This window comes from Schistocerca nitens, chromosome 8 (genome assembly GCF_023898315.1).
Source record: "Schistocerca nitens isolate TAMUIC-IGC-003100 chromosome 8, iqSchNite1.1, whole genome shotgun sequence".
Classification (NCBI taxonomy): Eukaryota; Metazoa; Arthropoda; class Insecta; order Orthoptera; family Acrididae; genus Schistocerca; species Schistocerca nitens.
Genome location: NC_064621.1, coordinates 216,603,353 through 216,626,201, shown reverse-complemented (window position 1 = coordinate 216,626,201; position 22,849 = coordinate 216,603,353). Strand labels below are relative to the sequence as shown.

The following is a 22,849-nucleotide window of genomic DNA, read 5'->3' as shown; positions in this document are numbered from 1 at the left end:
CACCCCTCCCTGGGCCTGGCCCGTACCAGGGGGTACGTGCGGATCCTACATGCCAACCCGGGGCTGGGAATTACCCATTACCCAGTATCCTGCTACGCACCAAATGTGTGGGTGGCAGTCAGGCACACACAGGGAGGAGAAGAAAAGATAAGAAGGAAAGTAGGAAAGAAAGAATGGCCTCAAATGCCGCAGCGGAGGATAAAGAGAGCAGAACGAGGAAAGAAAGGAACAAGGAAAGAGCTAAACAGGGATAGAGCTAAACAGGGAAAGAGTTAAACAGGGAAAGAGTTAAATGAGGGAAAAGTAGTACAGGGAAAGGGCAGTACAAGAGAGAATATTCCTACAAGCAAACCAATGCAAATGAGCTTCAAGAGCCCATGGAGCACGAGACATCTCCCCAAGAGAGGCGAAAATGGCAGGAGAAGAGTAGACAAGCAGTACAGAAAGAGAAACGGTGCTGCGAAGGCTGGGGCCCCGTGGTTGCCAAGCACGTACTCATCAGAGAGCAGTGAGCCCCCTGGGGGGATTCGTCAGATATGACACACAGTAACTTGAGAACGAAATGAGATATAATTCAGCAATCAGTTTTAAACAAAATTTCTCTATCTTATCTATACTTCATTCACTGCACTGTATGAGCTAAAATCAACCACACGCAAAGTTTACGCAATGTGCTTTTACCTCTGCGAAATCGTTAAAATTTTGAGCAATGTAGTTAATTTCATGCAGCACAATAGCTATGGCTTACAATGAAAAGAAATTCACACGTTTATTGATTGAATATATGAGACGAGCAAATATCGATTTTTTCACCTACTAAAATTGGATGGTAAGTATTTCATAGCAGCCGGCAAGTCCGCATAGGCAGAATTGGACGTGTTGTGCGACCGTCAATTGGATATAAAACCCATCATGACCACAATATTAAATGAAATTTAAATATCAACCATACGTGAAGTTTACAGAATGTGTTTCTACCTGTGTAAACTCTTTAAAATCACATGCAATGTTTTACTTAATTTGACGCAGCATGGTAAGTATGACAGGTAATTCAGGTCTTTATAGACTGAAGATATCATACTGTAATATGTGCAAAAATAAATCAACATTTTTCAGCTAACAGTTTTTGAAAAATCGGAGGATAAGTGTTCCATATCTGCCGCAATGTTTTCTCTCGGCACGGACATCACCATTGGTGAGCAGTGGGCATAACAACAGCCACTCTGAGCACAAAGTGCAAAGAGTACGTCTGTAGTATAAAAGAGGTTAACAGCTAAATTTTTACAATGGAAGAAGTAAAGCTAACAATCCTTGTACAGTTGAAGCATTTGCGTCACCGACAGGCACATAGACGAGGCCGAGAACTGTTGTTAGTTTTCATACAAATTCTTCTCCAGAGCCAATGGAATATGCATACAAACATATATCTGTGCCGTGATGACTACATTGTGCCAGCACAGCAGGTTGACTAGACATAGGGAGAAAGAAGGTGGAGGAATGACAGGGTGCGTTTGACGAAGGTCGGTTGGGAGGGGGAGGCGGCAAGCATACGAGATAGGAATATGGCACGGCTGGGCTCATTCTGGCTGCAGAAGTATTGTAAGCGGCAAACAACGCTGTGGAGGAATGTGTTGGGATGGGGTGATAGAACTGAGGCAGGAGACTAGGCAGGAGGGTGTGAGAACAACATGAGTAAAGTGAGGCCCTTGGGAGAGGAGGGAAGGGGGTATGGGCCAGAAGGATTATGGGAACAAAGTATATGTTGTAAGGAGAATTCCTATCTATGTAATTCAGAGAATATTGTGGAAAAGAATCCAGAAGGCACAAGTTGTGAAGCAGCCACTGATATTGAGCATATAGTGCCACGCAGCATTCAGCATTCTGCCAGTTTGGTGTTGGTCATGTTGGAAAGGTATGAAGAAGTTAACAGTAAAGTTAGTAGATGACCCCTGCCTCTTACAGGATATTGCTACACTGACCAGAGAGGCAAATAAGATCAACTTAGAAAGGCATAGCCTCTGCTCTTTGAACCTCAACAATAAGATTTTTTAGGAACAGCATTGAGATTTGTGATTTTCAGATTTCACTCTTCTCCACTGAGTAAAATTTTATATTATTGAAAGAGTAGAGTACATTTTCTGTATCTGTCTAGCCATCAATAAAGAGACTGCATAAATCAATCAAGTAAAGAATGTGCCTAAAAAAATAAAGTAGTGTATCTGAAGCTACATAAAATTCAGTGTATCCTCTGTAGTCCCTCCAGACTGGAGAGTAACAAGGATTATAAAAAAGTTTTAGTGCACACAAACAGTTAATTCCTTATGTCTAAGCTACAACATAGTACAGTGCGAACTTCCATCACCAGACACACTCTTTGCTCGGTCTAGGTATAAGACAACATTTGTTAGAAATTGTTAAATTTGTTTACCTATTAAAGATTTGATAACTTCGAGGATATTCTTTGGGGTGACGTTTCCAGATACTTCCTGATTTAATTCCGTTATTAGCTTGGCATACCCTTCACTTTCCTCACGAAACAAGTTGAATTTTCTTTGCTTATAGCTGCAAAACACACAAAACAAATAAGAGGCATAAAAAATCTACAATGCAACAAATATACAGCATGACAATTATTGAACTATATGAAATAAAACCTTCATAACTTCTGAATGATTAATGTTAGGACATTCAAACTGCACGGTTGGCCACGAGGCATGATGGGAATAAGTATGTGCATGCACATGTGTCTTGTTGTTGTCGGCCATTTGCATGTGGAAATGTCACGGTACAGAGTGGCTGAGCGTATAGCGCCTGTGAAGGTCTACTATGTGAGCAATAACAGCCCAACTGCAACTGAAGGAAGTTTACAACCGTGTTCAAGCTCAAGACAACTGGTTCCATGTGCTAACAATCAAGAATTTGATTCACAAATCTGTGGTTCCATGTGCTAACAATCAAGAATTTGATTCACAAATCTGAAAGAATGTGTAGAGTTTGTGATGACAGTGCTGGCAACGCCGGTCATCCAAACAGGGTGAAAACACCAGAAAACATCAAGAAGACACACATTGTGTTTCAAACCAGCTCCAGGAAATCGATCAGATGAGCTGCACAACAGGTGGGAATCAACTGGGAGACGATACGACAAATTATAAGTCCTGCATCTCTTCACACACAAAATTCAAACCCATCAGCCATTAAACCCCTGGGTCATGGAACAGCAGTTGTGTTTCACCAACACTACTGTTCACAGAATTGACGAACAGAACTTTGATGTGAATATGGTTTGATTTAGTGACAAAGCCCACTTTCATTTGGATGGGTTCATCAATAAGCAAAATTGGGGGACGGAGAATCCACATTTTGTGATGGAGCAGTCTCTCCACCCTCAACTGGTGACTGTGTGGTGTGCAATGTCCAGTCATGGAGTAATCAGTGCCATATTCCTTGATAGCAAGGCGACTACCGAACAGCACTTGAAGGTTTTGGATGATGATTTCATCCCCATTATCCAAAGAGACCCTGATTTCGACAGGATGTAGTTCATTCAAGACGGAGCTGGACCCCATTGAAGCAGAAGAGTATTTGATGTCCTGAAGGAGCACTTTGGGGATCACATTCTTGGGGATTGCATTCTGGCTCTGGGGTGCCCAGAGAACACGTGCATGGGCCTCGATTGGCTGCCAGATTCTCCGGATCTGAACACATGCAGTTCCTTTTTGTGGGGCTATATTAAAGACAAGGTGTACAGCAACAACCCCAAAACCAATACAGAGCTGAAAACAACCATTCAGGAGGTCATCAACAGCATCGGTGTTCCGACACTTCAGTGGGTTGTGCAGAATTTCGCTATTCGTCGGCAGGCATATCGAACATGTTATAATCTAAATCCAAATATCTGTAGTAACATTTACATGTTGAATAAAGTGTGTGCATGCCTTAGTTTGTAACTAACTTATGGTTTTTCCCCATATAGTTCAACAACTGGCACCCCATAGCTGTGCAACAAAAATATTACTATGAAATAATATACAAAACACACTGGCTAGGAAAGCATGTTCCAAATACGATGAAATACAAAAACTGAGTACTGTCAAACAATTTTTAATACCTTATTGACAAAAGTGGCTGGCAAGTATGGCTACTTTCAGCATCTGAAACTTGAGGTGACATGCACTTCAGAAACTGGGAAAACTCCACAAACTCTGTGTGTGTGTGTGTGTGTGTGTGTGTGTGTGTGTGTGTGTGTGTGTCACAGTCACCTTCAGCACTTAGTTCATGTTTCACAAAATTCGAATGGATGACCTGAATGAACTTCAGCACTTTTATTTGATTGAACTCTTAATTTGAAAAATTTTGTAATTACTCATTACAGTCAGATCTTATCAGCTATGGATCAAAGTAGGAATGCTTTCCTGCACTCAACTACTCAAAGAAATAGAGATCATCATCATAAAATTCCAAAAATATTATTATAATGATTTAATACTGGCAGCAGAGATAAATAAGTACAATTATTATACCAAAACAGATAGTATAATTAATCTGCTCATTCTGAATTCCAGTGTGCTAGAAGGGCCAACCAGAACGAACTTAGTCCTTTAGCTTATCAATGTAGATGTTATGCTTGCATCAGCAACTTGCCGTGCCTGTGTCACGACCTCTTACCAGAGTACTGACACATCAGTACTCTCATATGAGGAGAGACATGATGCGTTTCGACACAACTACACACATCTGAAGATGATCCACAGGGATTGAACCGTCATGTATTAAAGAATGTGCAAATGAGGCTGAAGAATAAATGGGAATTGTTTTAAAAATAAATGTGGATTATCATACGGGAGTCACATTTGCTAGCTTAGCAACTGAAATAAATGAAAGTTAAATCTTATAAATGACAGAAAACAGAATGTAGAGCTCCCATACTTGGATTCCAACACTGAGTTGGGCATAAGAATGGAGCAGTTGCTCCAAAGTCTGGACCATAAATGTGCAAGGTTAAGAAAATAGCCCAAAAATAGCATGAACTTAAAAAAGAGAGAGAGAGAGAGAGAGAGAGAGAGAGAGAGAGAGCATGTTACCACCATGAGTGCGGCTGGTGAATAAAGAATTGTTCACTAAAACCAGCTTACTGTAGCGACATGAATTTCTTCAAATCAGTTATATGATGAGATTCACATTCAGGGTATCACTAGAAATGGAATGGATAGCATGCTGCACTGATCACGGAGCATTTTTTCTGGAGTTTGAGCTTTCACAGCTTTTCAATTGGAGGATTCAAATTGGTTTAGTAAGAGGGAGTTGCATGGTCTCAGGTAAGTGTCACTTCTGTGACCCTCCAACTCCAAGCAATTTTCCGATTTTTCTGTATAAAATTGTGGGCACATTTTATTTTGTTATTAGAATAGTTATAAGGATTGTGTTAAAGGAATGTAACAATGAAACCAAAAAATGAATTTAGAAGCAATTTTCAAACAACATTTAAAGAATGTAATGTGGGAAATACAAAAACTTATTTGACATTACATAATTTTTTGAGTGTGATATATTTTGAAGCTTGGTTCCATATACAAACTCATGTTGCAATCTTTGCACCAGATTCTTGTTTGTTTCCCCTTTTTTACTGCATCAATAGCATACAGCAAGCCTTCTATGAGATTCCTTTATTATTAGATTTGGGGTTTGTGGGATATGAAGTGCCTTTCTATCAGTCTTGGTGCACTTGTATCTCCTTGTATATATATGTCAAGGTAATGCTAAAACATTACTTCAATTACTTCCATTCTAAATTCCAAAAATTTTTTAATTGTGTTGTTTGAATTTGTTGGAATAAAATAAAAGTATTGAACAGAGACCAATCAATAATATACTGAAATACTTCCTTGTAATATTCCTTCTGCTGTCTCCTTGGAAAGCTCTGATTTCTCCATTTTTAGGTTTTATGGCTGCATCCATGGTCGGCACAACTTGTCTATTTGCTTGAAGAGTTGCATAGGCATCTGTTATGTGTTGAACAAAATGACTGGCAAGTTTAGGGGATATGTAAAAAGTTGTCAGTTGTTACACAACAATCTTGAAAGACACAGGGTATTGTTTATATTTATCCAAGTATGCCATACTTTTGCCAACATAAAATAAAAAGTTCCACATGTAACCTGATTGTGATTCACACACAACAAATGATTTTATACCAAAGTTAAATCTTTCCATTGGTATACACTGCTTCCAGCCAGACTTCCTTTGAGTAATATTAAGTGTTCACCTGTGCCCACATTTTTTCCCAGAACTAATGCTGAAATTAATTTGTTTAATTAATATTCAATAACTTTATACAAGTATTGTAACTTTCAACCTGGGTGTATATCTTGGCTGAAATCATAATATCTGAAAAGTGGCAGTATTTTGTAATCGATCTGTATCTGTCTTGTGGCATGACTTTCAAAAAATTTAGAACACAAATTGTTTCGCACTCGGACCGGTCTTGTTAGAGTACACTGACTGTACTTTGTAATTAAAAAATACCTATGAAAATTTTCATTTCATTTTCACTAACATCCATCCATTTCTTCAACTCACACAGTTCATCTGCATGATTTGAGGTACTCCCTGCCTGCCTGCCTGCAAGATCTCCAGATCTGTCCCCAATAGAACATATGTGACCAGCTCGGACATCAACTCCATGTGTCAGTATCCAGGATATCAAGGATTATTTACAACAGTTGTAGGCAGGCTTGCCTCAGGAGAGGATACAATGGTGTTATGGCACCCCTGTCAACTGAATGGTGTGCAATATCATACTGATAAGAGGGATTATACTGTCAAGTTCTTCATATATTTAATTCAATATTGCAATCCCCAAAATAACATGACATACCCTCTCAATCTGTGAGGTTTCATTTTGTTTCTCCTCCTCTTCTCGGTTTTTGTGTCCCCTCCAGACAGTGTACATACTATTCGGCACCTTCCATGCGACAAGTTTACATCTATAAATTCTATGGATGTTGTGGGTATTGCCCATTTCACCTTCAGCCCATTTTCTAGGAATATTTCTCCCATTTTATGTTAGATTTGTACTAGTATTAGTGTACTCTCTTTTCACTTCTTCCTCTGATCATTTTATTCTGTCTGTCATTTATTAAGTCCCCCACCCCCTCCCCCTCAAAGTTTTATCAGCTATAACTAACTCATGAAATACCACAATCTTATTAGTACACCTCTGATGATATCATATCCCCTAAACCAACATTCAAAAAGAATCTTCCTCCCCCATTTGGTTCTCGCCCTTTGAGCATTTATATGCTTTTCCCTTGCTTTTCTTTTAAGTCTTCTCTACATTCTCTTGAAAAAAGAGCCTGCCCTTGATTAATGTGCACATCAGCCATGGAGAATGTTTCGAGTTTAAGAATTGGTAGGTGTTTCTCATATACAACATTGTGTTAGGTATGGAAGGACTTTCTTCAGTATTGTGTGTGTTGGTTTCTGCCATTTCAGCATACAGCAAATCCATCAAGCAATGTTCTCCTAAGGATACTTGTTACTTACTAGAGTTTTGTCTTCACTTTTATGAACTTTGTGTAGAAACTTCTGTTCTTTAGTGTGCCAACATCCTGCAGAGTATCAATCTCCAAACGTTCTTTCAGTAACTTGTCTGAAAAAAACTACCACATCAACAATTAATTCTATTGTTGTACTTCCACAATTTAAGTATCTGGTAGAAACAATTGGTAAATTAAAATAACAGTACAATTAATGTATTTCTTTTACTTTGGGCTAGCACAGAAGAAACTACATAAATCTGGATGGCAAAAGAACTATGAGTAACATGCAACAGTCTGCACAATGTTTTCAGTCTGTCAACTGTAAATATAAGAATAAATTTAACTTCAAGTAAATTGCACTAGCACCAGTACCTGCACCACTGCAAACTAAACTACACTGAGACCTTAACATTAAACCCTGATATTACAAAGGCAAAACAATTAAAATAAGTGCAGTCATAGATCTTAAATAGCAACATTTTCCCTTATGCATATGAGTGTGAATTCAGACTCTTATTCACACACAGGAGAATATTGATAGTTTCCAGTACAGAGAAAATGCTTTTAAACTTTTCAAGGGACTTTTAAAAAAATGTGAATAGCAAGAAAATTTAAATGGTGACAAATAACTTTTTAAAACATTATGAGTCATTTTACTAACTGTATTGGCCTTCAATGTGAAACCCTTGGTCTTGGTATAAGTTGGACATTTCATGAATATATTAGTGGCTCCTACCATTTTACTAAAACATCCAAAATTTTTATTTGTTACAATTTCTTCTGATGAATTTTCAGTATTTAGTTTTCAAGTTCACAAAGATATTCAAAAGTTTTAATACCTACACCTGCCATGGAAATATCTTTCTTTATTGTATTCACTGCTACAATTGGTAAAACATTACCGAAAGTCCAAAAGTATTATTACAAAAAATTAAAACACACACACACACACACACACACACACACACACACACACACACACAAATATGGGATAGCAGATGTGAATGGACAATGTAGACTAATGTTTGACAGAACCAATTAGGCAATTGCATTAAACGAATGTGATCTTGATTTAACTGTAGGCAGATATGCTGTGGCATAATGAAATATAATTATATGGGACACATATATTGAGCAGAATGTGCAGTTAAATTTAGCTCTACTGTCAAGTCATGACCCAACCAACACCTCAGAAGTTGGGATGTATTCCAAAAGAACTGTATAAGTGCGTGACAATTATGGTTGTCAATAGTGTAGATGTTCACTTCACTTGCAGCTATTTACGCTTGGTATTAGGTCCAAACCTAACCACCATCACCACAGAAAACACTACATACTACACTCATAAAACTGTACACCAAACACCATGCTGTAACATCTCCCTGCAAATAAAAGATTTTGGTATTTTTTTACCTTGTCCCTACAAATTCCATGAACTTCATATATTTTATACAAGAGAAACATCATCAACAGTTTGAAACTAGTTCACATATTATCTGTAGGCAGCACTATCATAGCTCTTGTTAATCATTGCCAACACTTCCTTGGTTCGAAAAAATACTGAAGTTTAGCCCGTCACAGTTTGAAACAAGTTCATATAATGATTAGGAAGAAGTGCTAATATAGTTCTTGTTTCTTGTTGTCACCTGTTCTTCCATTCAAACTAATACTTAAGTTTAACCCACCACAGCCCCGCCTTCACTAACATGATGGCTATGAACAGCATTACAGGCAACATAGTTTTTGTTAGATTGGCAATGTTAGTAGACAAATCACAAATGACACAAATCATTCTGACTTTTCATTACTTCTGCCAATTAGATCTAGTGATTAGGGAGCCCAAGGCTCCATAAAGGTAGTTGTGTAGTATCTGTAAACACTACTTGAAGGCTAATGCCATGCTAGTGGTATTTTATGTCAATTACACTTTTTTTGTCTGCAATAATATTCTTTAATTATGTATGGGCTGTGGGAATTTTATAATGTTAACACAAAAGTGGAAGTGATTTAACATTGTATATATAGGGACACACCAGGAAAATGCTCCCAGAATGAGATTTTTACTCTGCAGCGGAGTGTGCGCTGATATGAAACCTCCTGACAGATTAAAACTGTGTGCCGGACCGAGACTCGAACTCAGGACCTTTGCCTTTAGCGGGCAAGTGCTCTACCAACTTAGCTACCCAAGCACGATTCATGACCCGTCCTCACAGCTTCAATTCTGCCAGTACCTCATCTCCTACCTTCCAAACCTCACAGAAGCTCTTCTGCGAACCTTGCAGAACTAGCACTCCTGGAAGAAAGGATATTGCGCAGATGTGGCTTAGCCACAGCCTGGAGGACGTTTCCAGAATGAGATTTTCACTCTGCAGCGGAGTGTGCACTGGTACGAAACCTCCTGACAGATTAATGCTGGTAGAGCACTTGCCCGCTGAAGGCAAAGGTCCCGAGATTGAGTCTCGGTCCAGCACACAGTTTTAATCTCCTTCAAAACAATGACTGTGCACAAATTCACACTACTTTATCATTACACACAAGTTTTCTGAAAAACAAAAATCTGTTCCATTTTGAAATTTTTCCTGAATGTTTTGCAGCAAATACTGTACTACAGTTCATTATGTAATACGAATAACCTTTTCCAGAAGGGTTTAGTTCTTCATTTTTGGAAAAAAAGTTCCTACGCACTGGTCAATATTCTGAAGAGAGTCCATCTTTGTGCCTTGAAACTTGATAATTCACTACACTGTCAAATATATGCAATAAAACAGTGAAATCAGTTTTCTGTAAGTGGAGAGAGAACTGGCTGCACCTGTGTGGCTATGACCTTGTGTGTCAACTGTCTAAGAGTGAGAATTCTCTTGCCAGTGCGGATCAGCCAATTGATGGGGGATCAAAGACATTCACATTTACTTGTGAAAGAAGACATACACTCTAAGACAAAAAGTCACCACAAAAGGATTACACAAACTGGTCGCAAATTGATATTCATAAAAGTATCAGCAGAATATGCAAAATGTAAACTTTGGCAGCCGATGGGTGAATGCCAGCGCATTTTCACAACACAGCTGCTAGGGTAGTAAATGGGATATGTTGGTACCAGGGCATAAAGTCTTTGTGAATGTCATTCCATATACTCAGCTGGACATTAACTATGTCACACACACAGGCGGGTGAACAATATACACAGATGTCAACATTTGCGAGAGGATTTGTAGCTGTGCTCAAAGAAGTTGGAGTAATCAGCAAATCGCTTGATGTTTGAATAGGAGTAATTTCACTATTCGACAATGTTGGAACGAAAGGATAAAGCATGCCTGAACACAGCGTCAACAAGGAAGTGGTCAACCTGGAGAGATAACAGGGTGTGAGAATCGAGCAATTGTCAGAGATGCACCAAGAGCCCCAGATTCACCACTATCATTAATCTGATGTGCAACTGGTGCTTCAGTGACCACAAGGACAATTAACAGGAGGTTCAGAGAAAGAGGGCAGATCATGTGACACCCCTTGCACCATCTACCATTGACCTCTGTACCCAACCATGATCGTTTACAGTGGTGTAGGGTTTATTCAGCCTCATTGACTGGAGTAGAGTTGTCTTTAGTGATGAGGCCTGCTTCGAATTGAGCCCTGATGACCAGTGAAGACGTGTCTGGAAATACCCTGGACAGTGGTGGAATGCCAACCTGACTGTCACCTGCCTTACAGCCCGACAACCAAGAGTGATGGTCTGAGGTGCCATTTCTTTTCACAGCAGGACCTTTTTGGTTGTCATCCACAGCACCCTTACAGCACAGCAGTACAGTGACAATATCCTACTCCCCATTTTGTTGCCCTTCATGGCAAGCCATGCTGGGCTTACCTTTCAATAAGATAATGGCCACTTGCATACTGTGATTTTCTACAGATTGTCCTCAAACTTACCAAACCCTACCTTGGCCGGCAAGGTCGCCGGATCTCTCCCTGATCGAGAATGTTGGGAGCATTATGGGAAGGGCCCTCCTACAAGCCTCGGATTTTGAGGATCTAACACAAAAATTGGACAGAATTTGGCATGATATCCCTCAGGAGGACATCCAACAAGTGTATCAATCAATGCCAACCCAAATAACTATTTGTGTAACAGCCAGAGGTAGACCAACCCATTATTCACTTGCTCAATTTGTGAAGCTCTTTTTCTTGAATACATCATCCAATTTTTCTGAAATTGTAATCATTTGTTTGTCAGTACAAGTACATCACATCTAGCGATTTCCATCCTATTCAGATAATTCCTTCGCTGTGCATTTTTTTTTTTTTTAAGTATATATCAGAGTTACTGCCTTTTCAAAAACTTTTTTGTACTTTTAGCTACATTTCATTCGCAGTATAATGTACAGCCTAACTGTGGCAAATGGTAAGCTACACACTATCACACTCTTTCAATACAAGATTAAAAATCAAGTGCACGTTTGATAAATATCGTCTTTTCAGAATGACTTATGAAAATGTAAATGATTTATTAAGAAGTCCCCCATAACCACATGTCAACTGATCAGGAACAATACTTTCTTCAAAATCGAGCGAGAAATGTTACACAACTAAAAAATCAAGCAAATGAAAAGTAGTCATGTTATTTCCTCACAAGGAAACTAAAGCTATTTATGAAAACTTAGGTTAAAAAAAAAAACAATGTGGCATACACTTTCAAGTTTTCTGCAGGGTGAAAATTGGAAAATAGGCTTTTCCTCCTCCTAATAATCACCTGTGATGCCCAGGTGCCCAATGTAAACACTCAGCTGTGAATGGGATCACTCGTGTGCATGGAGAAAGAGGCTTGCAACTACACACATGCCTGTTCTTGCATGCAATGCAAGCACAGGCACACAGCGCATTGGTGTGAATGCACACATATGTAGGAAAGACATATCTTCAGTTAAATTTGAGTCTGAAACTGGTAACTGGAAACTCAAACTCCGTAGGAGAGAGAGGGGACCACACTTGTCGCAAAATATGTATATAATATAAAATCGAAATACAGACAGTTGATGGGCTTCCATTCATAAAATATATATCTATCACTATGTGTAGCACATGGAAGCATTACAGATACATTAAAATACAAAATTTATATTTTTAAATTGTCAGCTTACTTATTCCCGTATCAGATCATCAGTAAATTGAATACAATGCTTTGTAGGGGACAGAAGTATGTAGTTACATTACTAAGCAAAGGCAAAGAGTCTCTTAATTTATATATCTGAGACTGCTTGTAACTACTCTGTGCCAAGGAGTAAATTTTCCTTATAATAAATTCATATCACACTTATGTAAAAAGATAGTTTCTTTTGAGAATGTGATAATTTGCACAATAAATTTCATAGATGACTATATACCTTTTCACATTCTTTGACAATAAAGCAGAGTCTCTGTCGTTCATCAGAATTGTTTTCCACACATGTTGTTTCTGCATCTACTATGCTTATAACATCCAGCACAATGGATGCCATGTCAACATGTAGTTCCTGTAAATAATAATAATAATAATAATAATAATAAACGAAATAAATATTAAAACACAATAAGATTAATGGCACAGACACTAGCATCTTATGACAGAAATGATACATTAACCAATGAATGAGTCAGTGCATACTAATACAAATATTAATAGAGCAGGAAAGTTCTGTCATAATGTAAATAAATTAGGAGTAAAGAACACCACTCACTAAACAGCAGTAACACAGAGTTGTTGTCAGGCACACACAAATAGGAGGAAAATTTGCTAGCTTTTGGATTCACCTGATCCTCCTAAACTCAATGTGCCACCACCTATCCGAAGGCACGATCCACATCTCTGTCCATATTAAACCCACTAAACACCAACAGTTCCTACAGTTTGGAAACTGTCATTCTTTCCACATTTCGTTCCAAATAGCCTTGCGAACAGCAGATGGAATATTTGCAGTGACGAGAACTTCCTTGACCAGTACGCTGAAGGTCTCATGAAGGCCTTCACAGACAGGCACAATCCGCCAAATATAGTCTGCAAACAGATTTGCTGTGTTGTGTCCTCACACACACCTAACCCTCCACCATCCCCAAGGATCAGCTTCAGAAAAGTGGCCCACTGTCAACCAGTACCAACCTGGACTGGAACAACTAGACGATATCCTTCGCCAAGACTTTGATTAATTATCATCGTGCTCTGAAACGAGGAACATCCTAGTTCATCCCTCCATCCCTATGCCACTCTCACTTCTGACCACTTACCACAGGTGTCATATCACTGCGGAAGATTGAGTTGTAAGACCTGTCCAATCCACCCACTCTACACTTCCTATTCCAGTCTGCTCAGAGGCTTACCCCATCCTGTCAGAGGCAGGGCCACCTGTGCAAGCAGCCACTAACTCTGCTGCAATCACTGCACAGCCACCAAACAGTGGCCAGTAACAAAGTTGACCACCCAGTAGAACATCATGCATCTGAGCACAACATGCTTGATTTCAATGGCTGCTTCACAACCCAAGCCATCTTGATCCTTTCCTTAAGCACCAGCTTTTGTGAAATATGCAGATGGGAGTTATCCTTTCAACACATCCATCTTTCCTGTAACCTTTCTGGTCTCACAGTCTCCACTAACTGTCTTCGTAACTCCCACCCAACGATTTTCCCTCCCTCTGTCCTATTACCTGCTACCTATTCACATATCCACTCCACTTTTGGCATGTGCCGCTCCCACAGGCTTTGGCACCTGTGCATTGCATGCCTCACCCACATACCTGCCACATCTCCCTCATATTCAACCACATCTACAACGCTCCCTCCTGCATTCCTAGCAAGCAAACTGGCTACCTACCTCCGAGCCCCTAGTTACCAGAGCCAATATCTCTTCCTGCCTCCTGCCTCTCTCTCCATTTACCTGTCCCAACTCACAACTCCTACCCCACCCAGTCCACTTGCTGAACTGTGGCCACTGGCAGTATGTAGGGGCACAGGTGTGTGTGTGTGTGTGTGTGTGTGTGTGTGTGTGTGTGTGTGTGTGTGTACTCTAGCTCAAGAAAGTGTTAATTCCAAATGCTAACAAATTTTCTTTCTTTTTTGTCTGTACTTGTCAAAGGCTCAACACTTCTGCTTTAGTGTGTGGTCTCCTTTACTCCTAAATTATTAATATTATTTAGGAGGAATGTAGGAATGATACTGGCATGTTTTGCAAATCTCTTCTAGAAAAGCTGAGGACATAGAATAAGGGCAGATATAAACATAAAAGTATTTGGTCACTCAAGATTTACTTGTTTATATAAAAAAAACTAGGTATTCTCTTTCAAACTGACACACTATTAACATTTATCTAGAGCAGTCTGAAGGTAAGGGTGGGACTAACAGCCAAACATCGCAGAATATTTTGTTTCCAGGAACTGTGTAATTCCAAATGAATCTAAATAATTTATGAGAAAGACCACCCACTGAATAGTTGTATCCAAATCAATGTGTATGACGTGGCAAGTGGTACCATCTTTCGACAACTTGAACTTCTAGTCATGCAAATGGGGGAAAACGAAAGGATAAAATAGATGGAGAGAAATAATTACGTTTGTTATTGTCGCTGTTGCATTTCGAAATCTTTCCTGTCGTCTTATTTTCTCTATATTAGGTCTTTAAATATGTCTGCTTGTGTCTGTATATGTGTGGATGGATATGTGTGTGTGTGTGTGTGTGTGCGAGTGTATACCCGTCCTTTTTTCCCCTAAGGTATGTCTTTCCGCTCCCGGGATTGGAATGACTCCTTACCCTCTCCCTTAAAACCCACATCCTTTCGTCTTTCCCTCTCCTTCCCTCTTTCCTGATGAGGCAACAGTTTGTTGCGAAAGCTTGAATTTTGTGTGCATGTTTGTGTTTGTTTGTGTGTCTGTCGACCTGCCAGCACTTTCATTTGGTAAGTCACATCATCTATATTTTTCCTACGTGGAATGTTTCCCTCCATTATTAATAGAGGGAAACATTCCACGTGGGAAAAATATATCTAAAAACAAAGATGATGTGACTTACCAAACGAAAGCGCTGGCAGGTCGATAGACACACAAACAAACACAACCACACACACAAAATTCAAGCTTTCGCAACAAACTGTTGCCTCATCAGGAAAGAGGGGAAGGAGAGGGAAAGACGAAAGGATGTGGGTTTTAAGGGAGAGGGTAAGGAGTCATTCCAATCCCGGGAGCGGAAAGACTTACCTTAGGGGGAAAAAAGGACAGGTATACACTCGCACACACGCACATATCCATCCACACATATACAGACACAAGCAGACATATTTAAAGACAAAGGGTTTGGGCAGAGATGTCAGTCGAGGCGGAAGTGAAGAGGCAAAGATGATGTTGAATGACAGGTGAGGTATGAGTGGCGGCAACTTGAAATTAGCGGAGATTGAGGCCTGGTGGGTAACAGGAAGAGAGGATATATTGAAGAGCAAGTTCCCATCTCCGGAGTTCGGATAGGTTGGTGTTGGTGGGAAGTATCCAGATAACCCGGACGGTGTAACACTGTGCCAAGATGTGCTGGCCGTGCACCAAGGCATGTTTAGCCACAGGGTGATCCTCATTACCGACAAACACTGTCTGCCTGTGTCCATTCATGCGAATGGACAGTTTGTTGCTGGTCATTCCCACATAGAATGCATCACAGTGTAGGCAGGTCAGTTGGTAAATCACGTGGGTGCTTTCACATGTGGCTCTGCCTTTGATCGTGTACACCTTCTGGGTTACAGGACTGGAGTAGGTGGTGGTGGGAGGGTGCATCGGACAGGTTTTACACCGGGGGCGGTTACAAGGGTAGGAGCCAGAGGGTAGGGAAGGTGGTTTGGGGATTTCATAGGGATGAACTAAGAGGTTACGAAGGTTAGGTGGACGGCGGAAAGACACTCTTGGTGGAGTGGGGAGGATTTCATGAAGGATGGATCTCATTTCAGGGCAGGATTTGAGGAAGTCGTATCCCTGCTGGAGAGCCACATTCAGAGTCTGGTCCAGTCCCGGAAAGTATCCTGTCACAAGTGGGGCACTTTTGTGGTTCTTCTGTGGGGGATTCTGGGTTCGAGGGGATGAGGAAGTGGCTCTGGTTATTTGCTTCTGTACCAGGTCAGGAGGGTAGTTGCGAGATGCGAAAGCTGTTGACAGGTTGTTGGTGTAATGGTTCAGGGATTCCGGACTGGAGCAGATTCGTTTGCCACGATGACCTAGGCTGAAGGGAAGGGACCGTTTGATGTGGAATGGGTGGCAGCTGTCATAATGCAGGTACTGTTGCTTGTTGGTGGGTTTGATGTGGACGGACGAGTGAAGCTGGCCATTGGACAGGTGGAGGTCAACGTCAAGGAAAGTGGCATGGGATTTGGAGTAGGACCAGGTGAATCTGATGGAACCAAAGGAATTGAGGTTGGAGAGGAAATTCTGAAGTTCTTCTTCACTGAGAGTCCAGATCATGAAGATGTCATCAATAAATCTGTACCAAACTTTGGGTTGGCAGGCCTGGGTAACCAAGAAGGCTTCCTCTAAGCGACCCATGAATAGGTTGGCGTACGAGGGGGCCATCCTGGTACCCATGGCTGTTCCCTTTAATTGTTGGTATGTCTGGCCTTCAAAAGTGAAGAAGTTGTGGGTTAAGATGAAACTGGCTAAGGTGATGAGGAAAGAGGTTTTAGGTAGGGTGGCAGGTGATCGGCGTGAAAGGAAGTGCTCCATCGCAGCGAGGCCCTGGACGTGCGGAATATTTGTGTATAAGGAAGTGGCATCAATGGTTACAAGGATGGTTTCCGGGGGTAACAGATTGGGTAAGGATTCCAGGCGTTCGAGAAAGGGTTGGTGTCTTTGATGAAGGATGGGAGACTGCATGTAATGGGTTGAAGGTGTTGATCTACGTAGGCAGAGATACGTTCTGTGGGGGCTTGGTAACCAGCTACAATGGGGCGGCCGGGATGATTGGGTTTGTGGATTTTAGGAAGAAGGTAGAAGGTAGGGGTGCGGGGTGTCGGTGGAGTCAGGAGGTTGATGGAGTCAGGTGAAAGGTTTTGCAGGGGGCCTAAGGTTCTGAGGATTCCTTGAAGCTCCGCCTGGACATCGGGAATGGGGTTACCTTGGCAAACTTTGTATGTGGTGTTGTCTGAAAGCTGACGCAGTCCCTCAGCCACATACTCCCGACGATGAAGTACCACGGTCGTGGAACCCTTGTCCGCCGGAAGAATGACGATGGATCGGTCAGCCTTCAGATCACGGATAGCCTGGGCTTCAGCAGTGGTGATGTTGGGAGTAGGATTAAGGTTTTTTAAGAAGGATTGAGAGGCAAGGCTGGAAGTCAGAAATTCCTGGAAGGTTTGGAGAGGGTGATTTTGAGGAAGAGGAGGTGGGTCCCGCTGCGACGGAGGACGGAACTGTTCCAGGCAGGGTTCAATTTGGATGGTGTTTTGGGGAGTTGGATCATTAGGAGTAGGATTAGTATTATTTTTCTTCGTGGCAAAGTGATATTTCCAGCAGAGAGTACGGGTGTAGGACAATAAATCTTTGACGAGGGCTGTTTGGTTGAATCTGGGAGTGGGGCTGAAGGTGAGGCCTTTGGATAGGACAGAGGTTTCGGATTGGGAGAGAGGTTTGGAGGAAAGGTTAACTACTGAATTGGGGTGTTGTGGTTCCAGGTTGTGTTGATTGGAATTTTGAGGTTTTGGAGGGAGTGGAGCTGGAAGTGGGAGATTGAGTAGATGGGAGAGACTGGGTTGGTGTGCAATGAGAGGAGGTTGAGGTTTGCTGGAAAGGTTGTGAAGGGTGAGTGAGTTGCCTTTCCGGAGGTGGGAAACCAGGAGATTGGATAGTTTTTTGAGGTGGAGGGTGGCATGCTGTTCTAATTTACGGTTGGCCTGTAGGAGGATGCTCTGAACAGCCGGTGTGGATGTGGGAGAGGAAAGATTAAGGACTTTTATTAAGGATAGGAGTTGACGGGTGTGTTCATTGGCTGAGTTGATGTGTAGGTGAAGGATTAGGTGGGTGAGGGCAATGGATTGTTCAGTTTGGAACTGGTATAGGGACTGATGAAAAGAAGGGTTGCAGCCAGAGATGGGAACTTTAAGTGTGAGGCCTTTGGGGGTAATGCCAAATGTCAGACAAGCCTGAGAAAATAGAATATGGGAGTGTAATCTGGATAGGGCGAAGGCATGTTTGCGGAGGGAATGTAAATAAAACTTAATGGGGTCGTTGTGGGGGTGTTGTGAGGGTGACATGGTATTAGAAGGTGGAAAGTGTAACATGAGGCTGAAATGAAAATTAAAATAAAAATATATGGGAAGAGATAAAGGTGGACTGGAAAGTAACTGGAGATCTGGTGTGAAAAAAGGTGAGAAGGTGTTGGTTACAGCTGGGCTATGTTGGACTTGGGTTGGTAGACAGCGATGTGCACAAAGGTTAGGTGGTTGTGTTGCCGCCAAAACACGTTAAAGGACGGAGAAATTCGGGAAAATTTCGAAAAAACTGCGTGTAATATATTAAAAGGAGTGGTTTTGTGGTGGCAGATTATGAAAATGAGGCTAACAATTGTAGGAAATAATGACGTTAAAACCTGTGGGAAGCGGATAAAAATTATCAGTGATGTGGGAAAAACGGAAATGGAAGTAAAGCGAAAGTTATTAAAATTAGCCGAAATGGTTGTTTAAAAGGTGAAAGGAACTGTTTGTGAACTAGAAATGGTGGATTTTATAGCGGCGGTAGTGTTGAAAGCGGTAAGAAAATTGTTTGGTTATGGTTTGGAAGTGGGTTACGTATTATTAAGTATATATAGGCGGGATAAAATTGTATAGTAGATTACGGTAAAAAGGAGAAGGTGAATACAAAGTGAAACTACTGGCAAAAACAGAAAGAGAAAATAAGACGACAGAAAGATTTCGAAATGCAACAGTGACAATAACAAACGTAATTGTTGGGTTCAAATTACTGATATCAATATAATAGAGGGAAACATTCCACGTGGGAAAAATATATCTAAAAACAAAGATGATGTGACTTACCGAACGAAAGCGCTGGCAGGTCGATAGACACACAAACAAACACAAACACACACACAAAATTCAAGCTTTCGCAACAAACTGTTGCCTCATCAGGAAAGAGGGAAGGAGAGGGAAAGACGAAAGGATGTGTGTTTTAAGGGAGAGGGTAAGGAGTCATTCCAATCCCGGGAGCGGAAAGACTTACCTTAGGGGGAAAAAAGGACAGGTATACACTCGCACACACGCACATATCCATCCACACATATACAGACACAAGCAGACATATTTAAAGACAAAGAGTTTGGGCAGAGATGTCAGTCGAGGCAGAAGTGCAGAGGCAAAGCTGTTGTTGAATGACAGGTGAGGTATGAGTGGCAGCAACTTGAAATTAGCGGAGATTGAGGCCTGGTGGATAACGGGAAGAGAGGATATATTGAAGAGCAAGTTCCCATCTCCGGAGTTCGGGTAGATTGGTGTTAGTGGGAAGTATCCAGATAACCCGGACGGTGTAACAGTGTGCCAAGATGTGCTGGCCGTGCACCAAGGCATGTTTAGCCACAGGGTGATCCTCATTACCAACAAACACTGTCTGCCTGTGTCCATTCATGCGAATGGACAGTTTGTTGCTGGTCATTCCCACATAGAATGTGTCACAGTGTAGGCAGGTCAGTTGGTAGATCACGTGGGTGCTTTCACACGTGGCTCTGCCTTTGATCGTGTACACCTTCCGGGTTACAGGACTGGAGTAGGTGGTGGTGGTGGGAGGGTGCATGGGACAGGTTTTACACCGGGGGCGGTTACAAGGGTAGGAGCCAGAGGGTAGGGAAGGTGGTTTGGGGATTTCATAGGGATGAACTAAGAGGTTACGAAGGTTAGGTGGACGGCGGAAAGACACTCTTGGTGGAGTGGGGAGGATTTCATGAAGGATGGATCTCATTTCAGGGCAGGATTTGAGGAAGTCGTATCCCTGCTGGAGAGCCACATTCAGAATTTGATCCAGTCCCGGAAAGTATCCTGTCACAAGTGGGGCACTTTTGTGGTTCTTCTGTGGGAGGTTCTGGGTTTGAGAGGATGGGCTCTGGTTATTTGCTTCTGTACCAGGTGGGGAGGGTAGTTGCGGGATGCGAAAGCTGTTGTCAGGTTGTTGGTGTAACGCTTCAGGGATTCCGGACTGGAGCAGATTCGTTTGCACGAAGACCTAGGCTGTAGGGAAGGGACCGTTTGATGTGGAATGGGTGGCAGCTGTCGTAATGGAGGTACTGTTGCTTGTTGGTGGGTTTGATGTGGACGGACGTGTGAAGCTGGCCATTGGATAGGTGGAGGTCAACGTCAAGGAAAGTGGCATGGGATTTGGAGTAGGACCAGGTGAATCTGATGGAACCAAAGGAATTGAGGTTGGAGAGGAAATTCTGAAGTTCTTCTTCACTGTGAGTCCAGATCATGAAGATGTCATCAATAAATCTGTACCAAACTTTGGGTTGGCATCCGAACTCCGGAGATGGGAACTTGCTCTTCAATATATCCTCTCTTCCCGTTACCCACCAGGCCTCAATCTCCGCTAATTTCAAGTTGCCGCCACTCATACCTCACCTGTTATTCAACATCATCTTTGCCTCTTCACTTCCGCCTCGACTGACATCTCTGCCCAAACCCTTTGTCTTTAAATATGTCTGCTTGTGTCTGTATATGTGTGGATGGACATGTGTGTGTGTGCGAGTGTATACCCATCCTTTTTCCCCCCTAAGGTAAGTCTTTCCGCTCCCGGGATTGGAATGACTCCTTACCCTCTCCCTTAAAACCCACATCCTTTCGTCTTTCCCTCTCCTTCCCCTCCTTCCTGACGAGGCAACAGTTTGTTGCGAAAGCTTGAATTTTGTGTGTGTGTTTGTGTTTGTTTGTGTGTCTATCGACCTGCCAGCGCTTTAGTTCGGTAAGTCACATTATCTTTCAAAGATGATGTGACTTACCAAATGAAAGTGCTGGCAGGTCGACAGACACACAAACGAACACAAACATACACACAAAATTCAAGCTTTCGCAACAAACTGTTGCCTCATCAGGAAAGAGGGAAGGAGAGGGAAAGACGAAAGGATATGGGTTTTAAGGGAGAAGGTAAGGAGTCATTCCAATCCCGGGAGCGGAAAGACTTACCGTAGGGGGAAAAAAGGACGGGTATACACTCGCACACACACACATATCCATCCACACATATACAGACACAAGCAGACATCTCACAAGCAGACATCTTTCCCTCTCCTTCCCTCTTTCCTGATGAGGCAACAGTTTGTTGCGAAAGCTTGAATTTTGTGTGTATGTTTGTGTTCGTTTGTGTGTCTGTCGACCTGCCAGCACTTTCATTTGGTAAGTCACATCATCTTTGTTTTTAGATATATTTTTCCTATGTGGAATGTTTCCCTCATTATATATATATATATATATATATATATATATATATATATATATATATATATATATATGACACCTGTCATGCTTTGAAACAACAGCTTGAAACTGATCTAGATTTTCTCTCAAAGGTCATTACTGGTGATGAGTCATGGTGTTATGTTTACAACCAAGAAACAAAGCAACAGTCAAGCCAATGGAAGACGCCATTATCATCCCATCCAAAAAATTGTTGTCAAATCATATCACACATCAGAACAATGCTGATTTGCTTTTTTTGATGCCAAGGGCGTATTCATTCAGAATTTGCTCCCCCTTGTCAGACTGTCAATCAAACCTTTTATTTTGGAAATTTTAAGAAGATTGCACAACTGTTCATCAAGGGACCCAATTTGTGGTTCTTCCACCACGACAACACACCTGCACAAAAAGTCATCTCCATTAGACAGTTTTGGCTAAAAACGGCATGGTTCCGATGCCTCACACAACTTACTCACCTGACGTGGCTCCTTGCAACTTTTTCTTATTTGCGCACATGAAAAGGGGCATGAAAGGGCACCAACTAGACAACATTGAGAGCCAAGGAAAAAAAAGAGGGAGGAGCTGTCAGCCATTTCTAAAGATGACTACAAACAATGTTTCAAATAGTGGAAACACCGGTGGGACGAATAAATTGATTGTGTTGGAGAGTATTTTGAAGGGGATAAGGTTGTTTTGTAAACAATTTGAAAATATACAGCTTTTATAAAATAGTTCTGATTATTTTTGGGCACCCCCTCATAGACTTAAGTTGCAGGTATGCTAGATCTCAAACTTCTGCACAGCCTTTTATTTAGGTACAGCCACCTATCTATCATCCACCATATTAAATGGGCATCGACAAATGTGGCCAAGAGCAAAGTTGCCA

The 22,849-nt window shown here is 41.5% G+C and overlaps 1 protein-coding gene across 2 annotated transcripts in view; it reads right to left on the bottom strand.

Annotated features, from left to right (window-relative positions):
- Positions 1-22,849, bottom strand: part of LOC126198525 (THO complex subunit 2) — a 304,001-nt gene that overhangs the window by 244,108 nt on the left and 37,044 nt on the right. For both annotated transcript variants that reach the window (XM_049934917.1, XM_049934916.1), the window contains exons 4-6: positions 12,917-13,045; positions 7,546-7,661; positions 2,429-2,562 (exon numbers count right to left, since the gene is read on the bottom strand). In XM_049934917.1, coding sequence (XP_049790874.1) covers positions 2,429-2,562; positions 7,546-7,661; positions 12,917-13,045 — 379 coding nt within the window. The remainder of the gene's footprint in view (positions 1-2,428; positions 2,563-7,545; positions 7,662-12,916; positions 13,046-22,849) is intronic.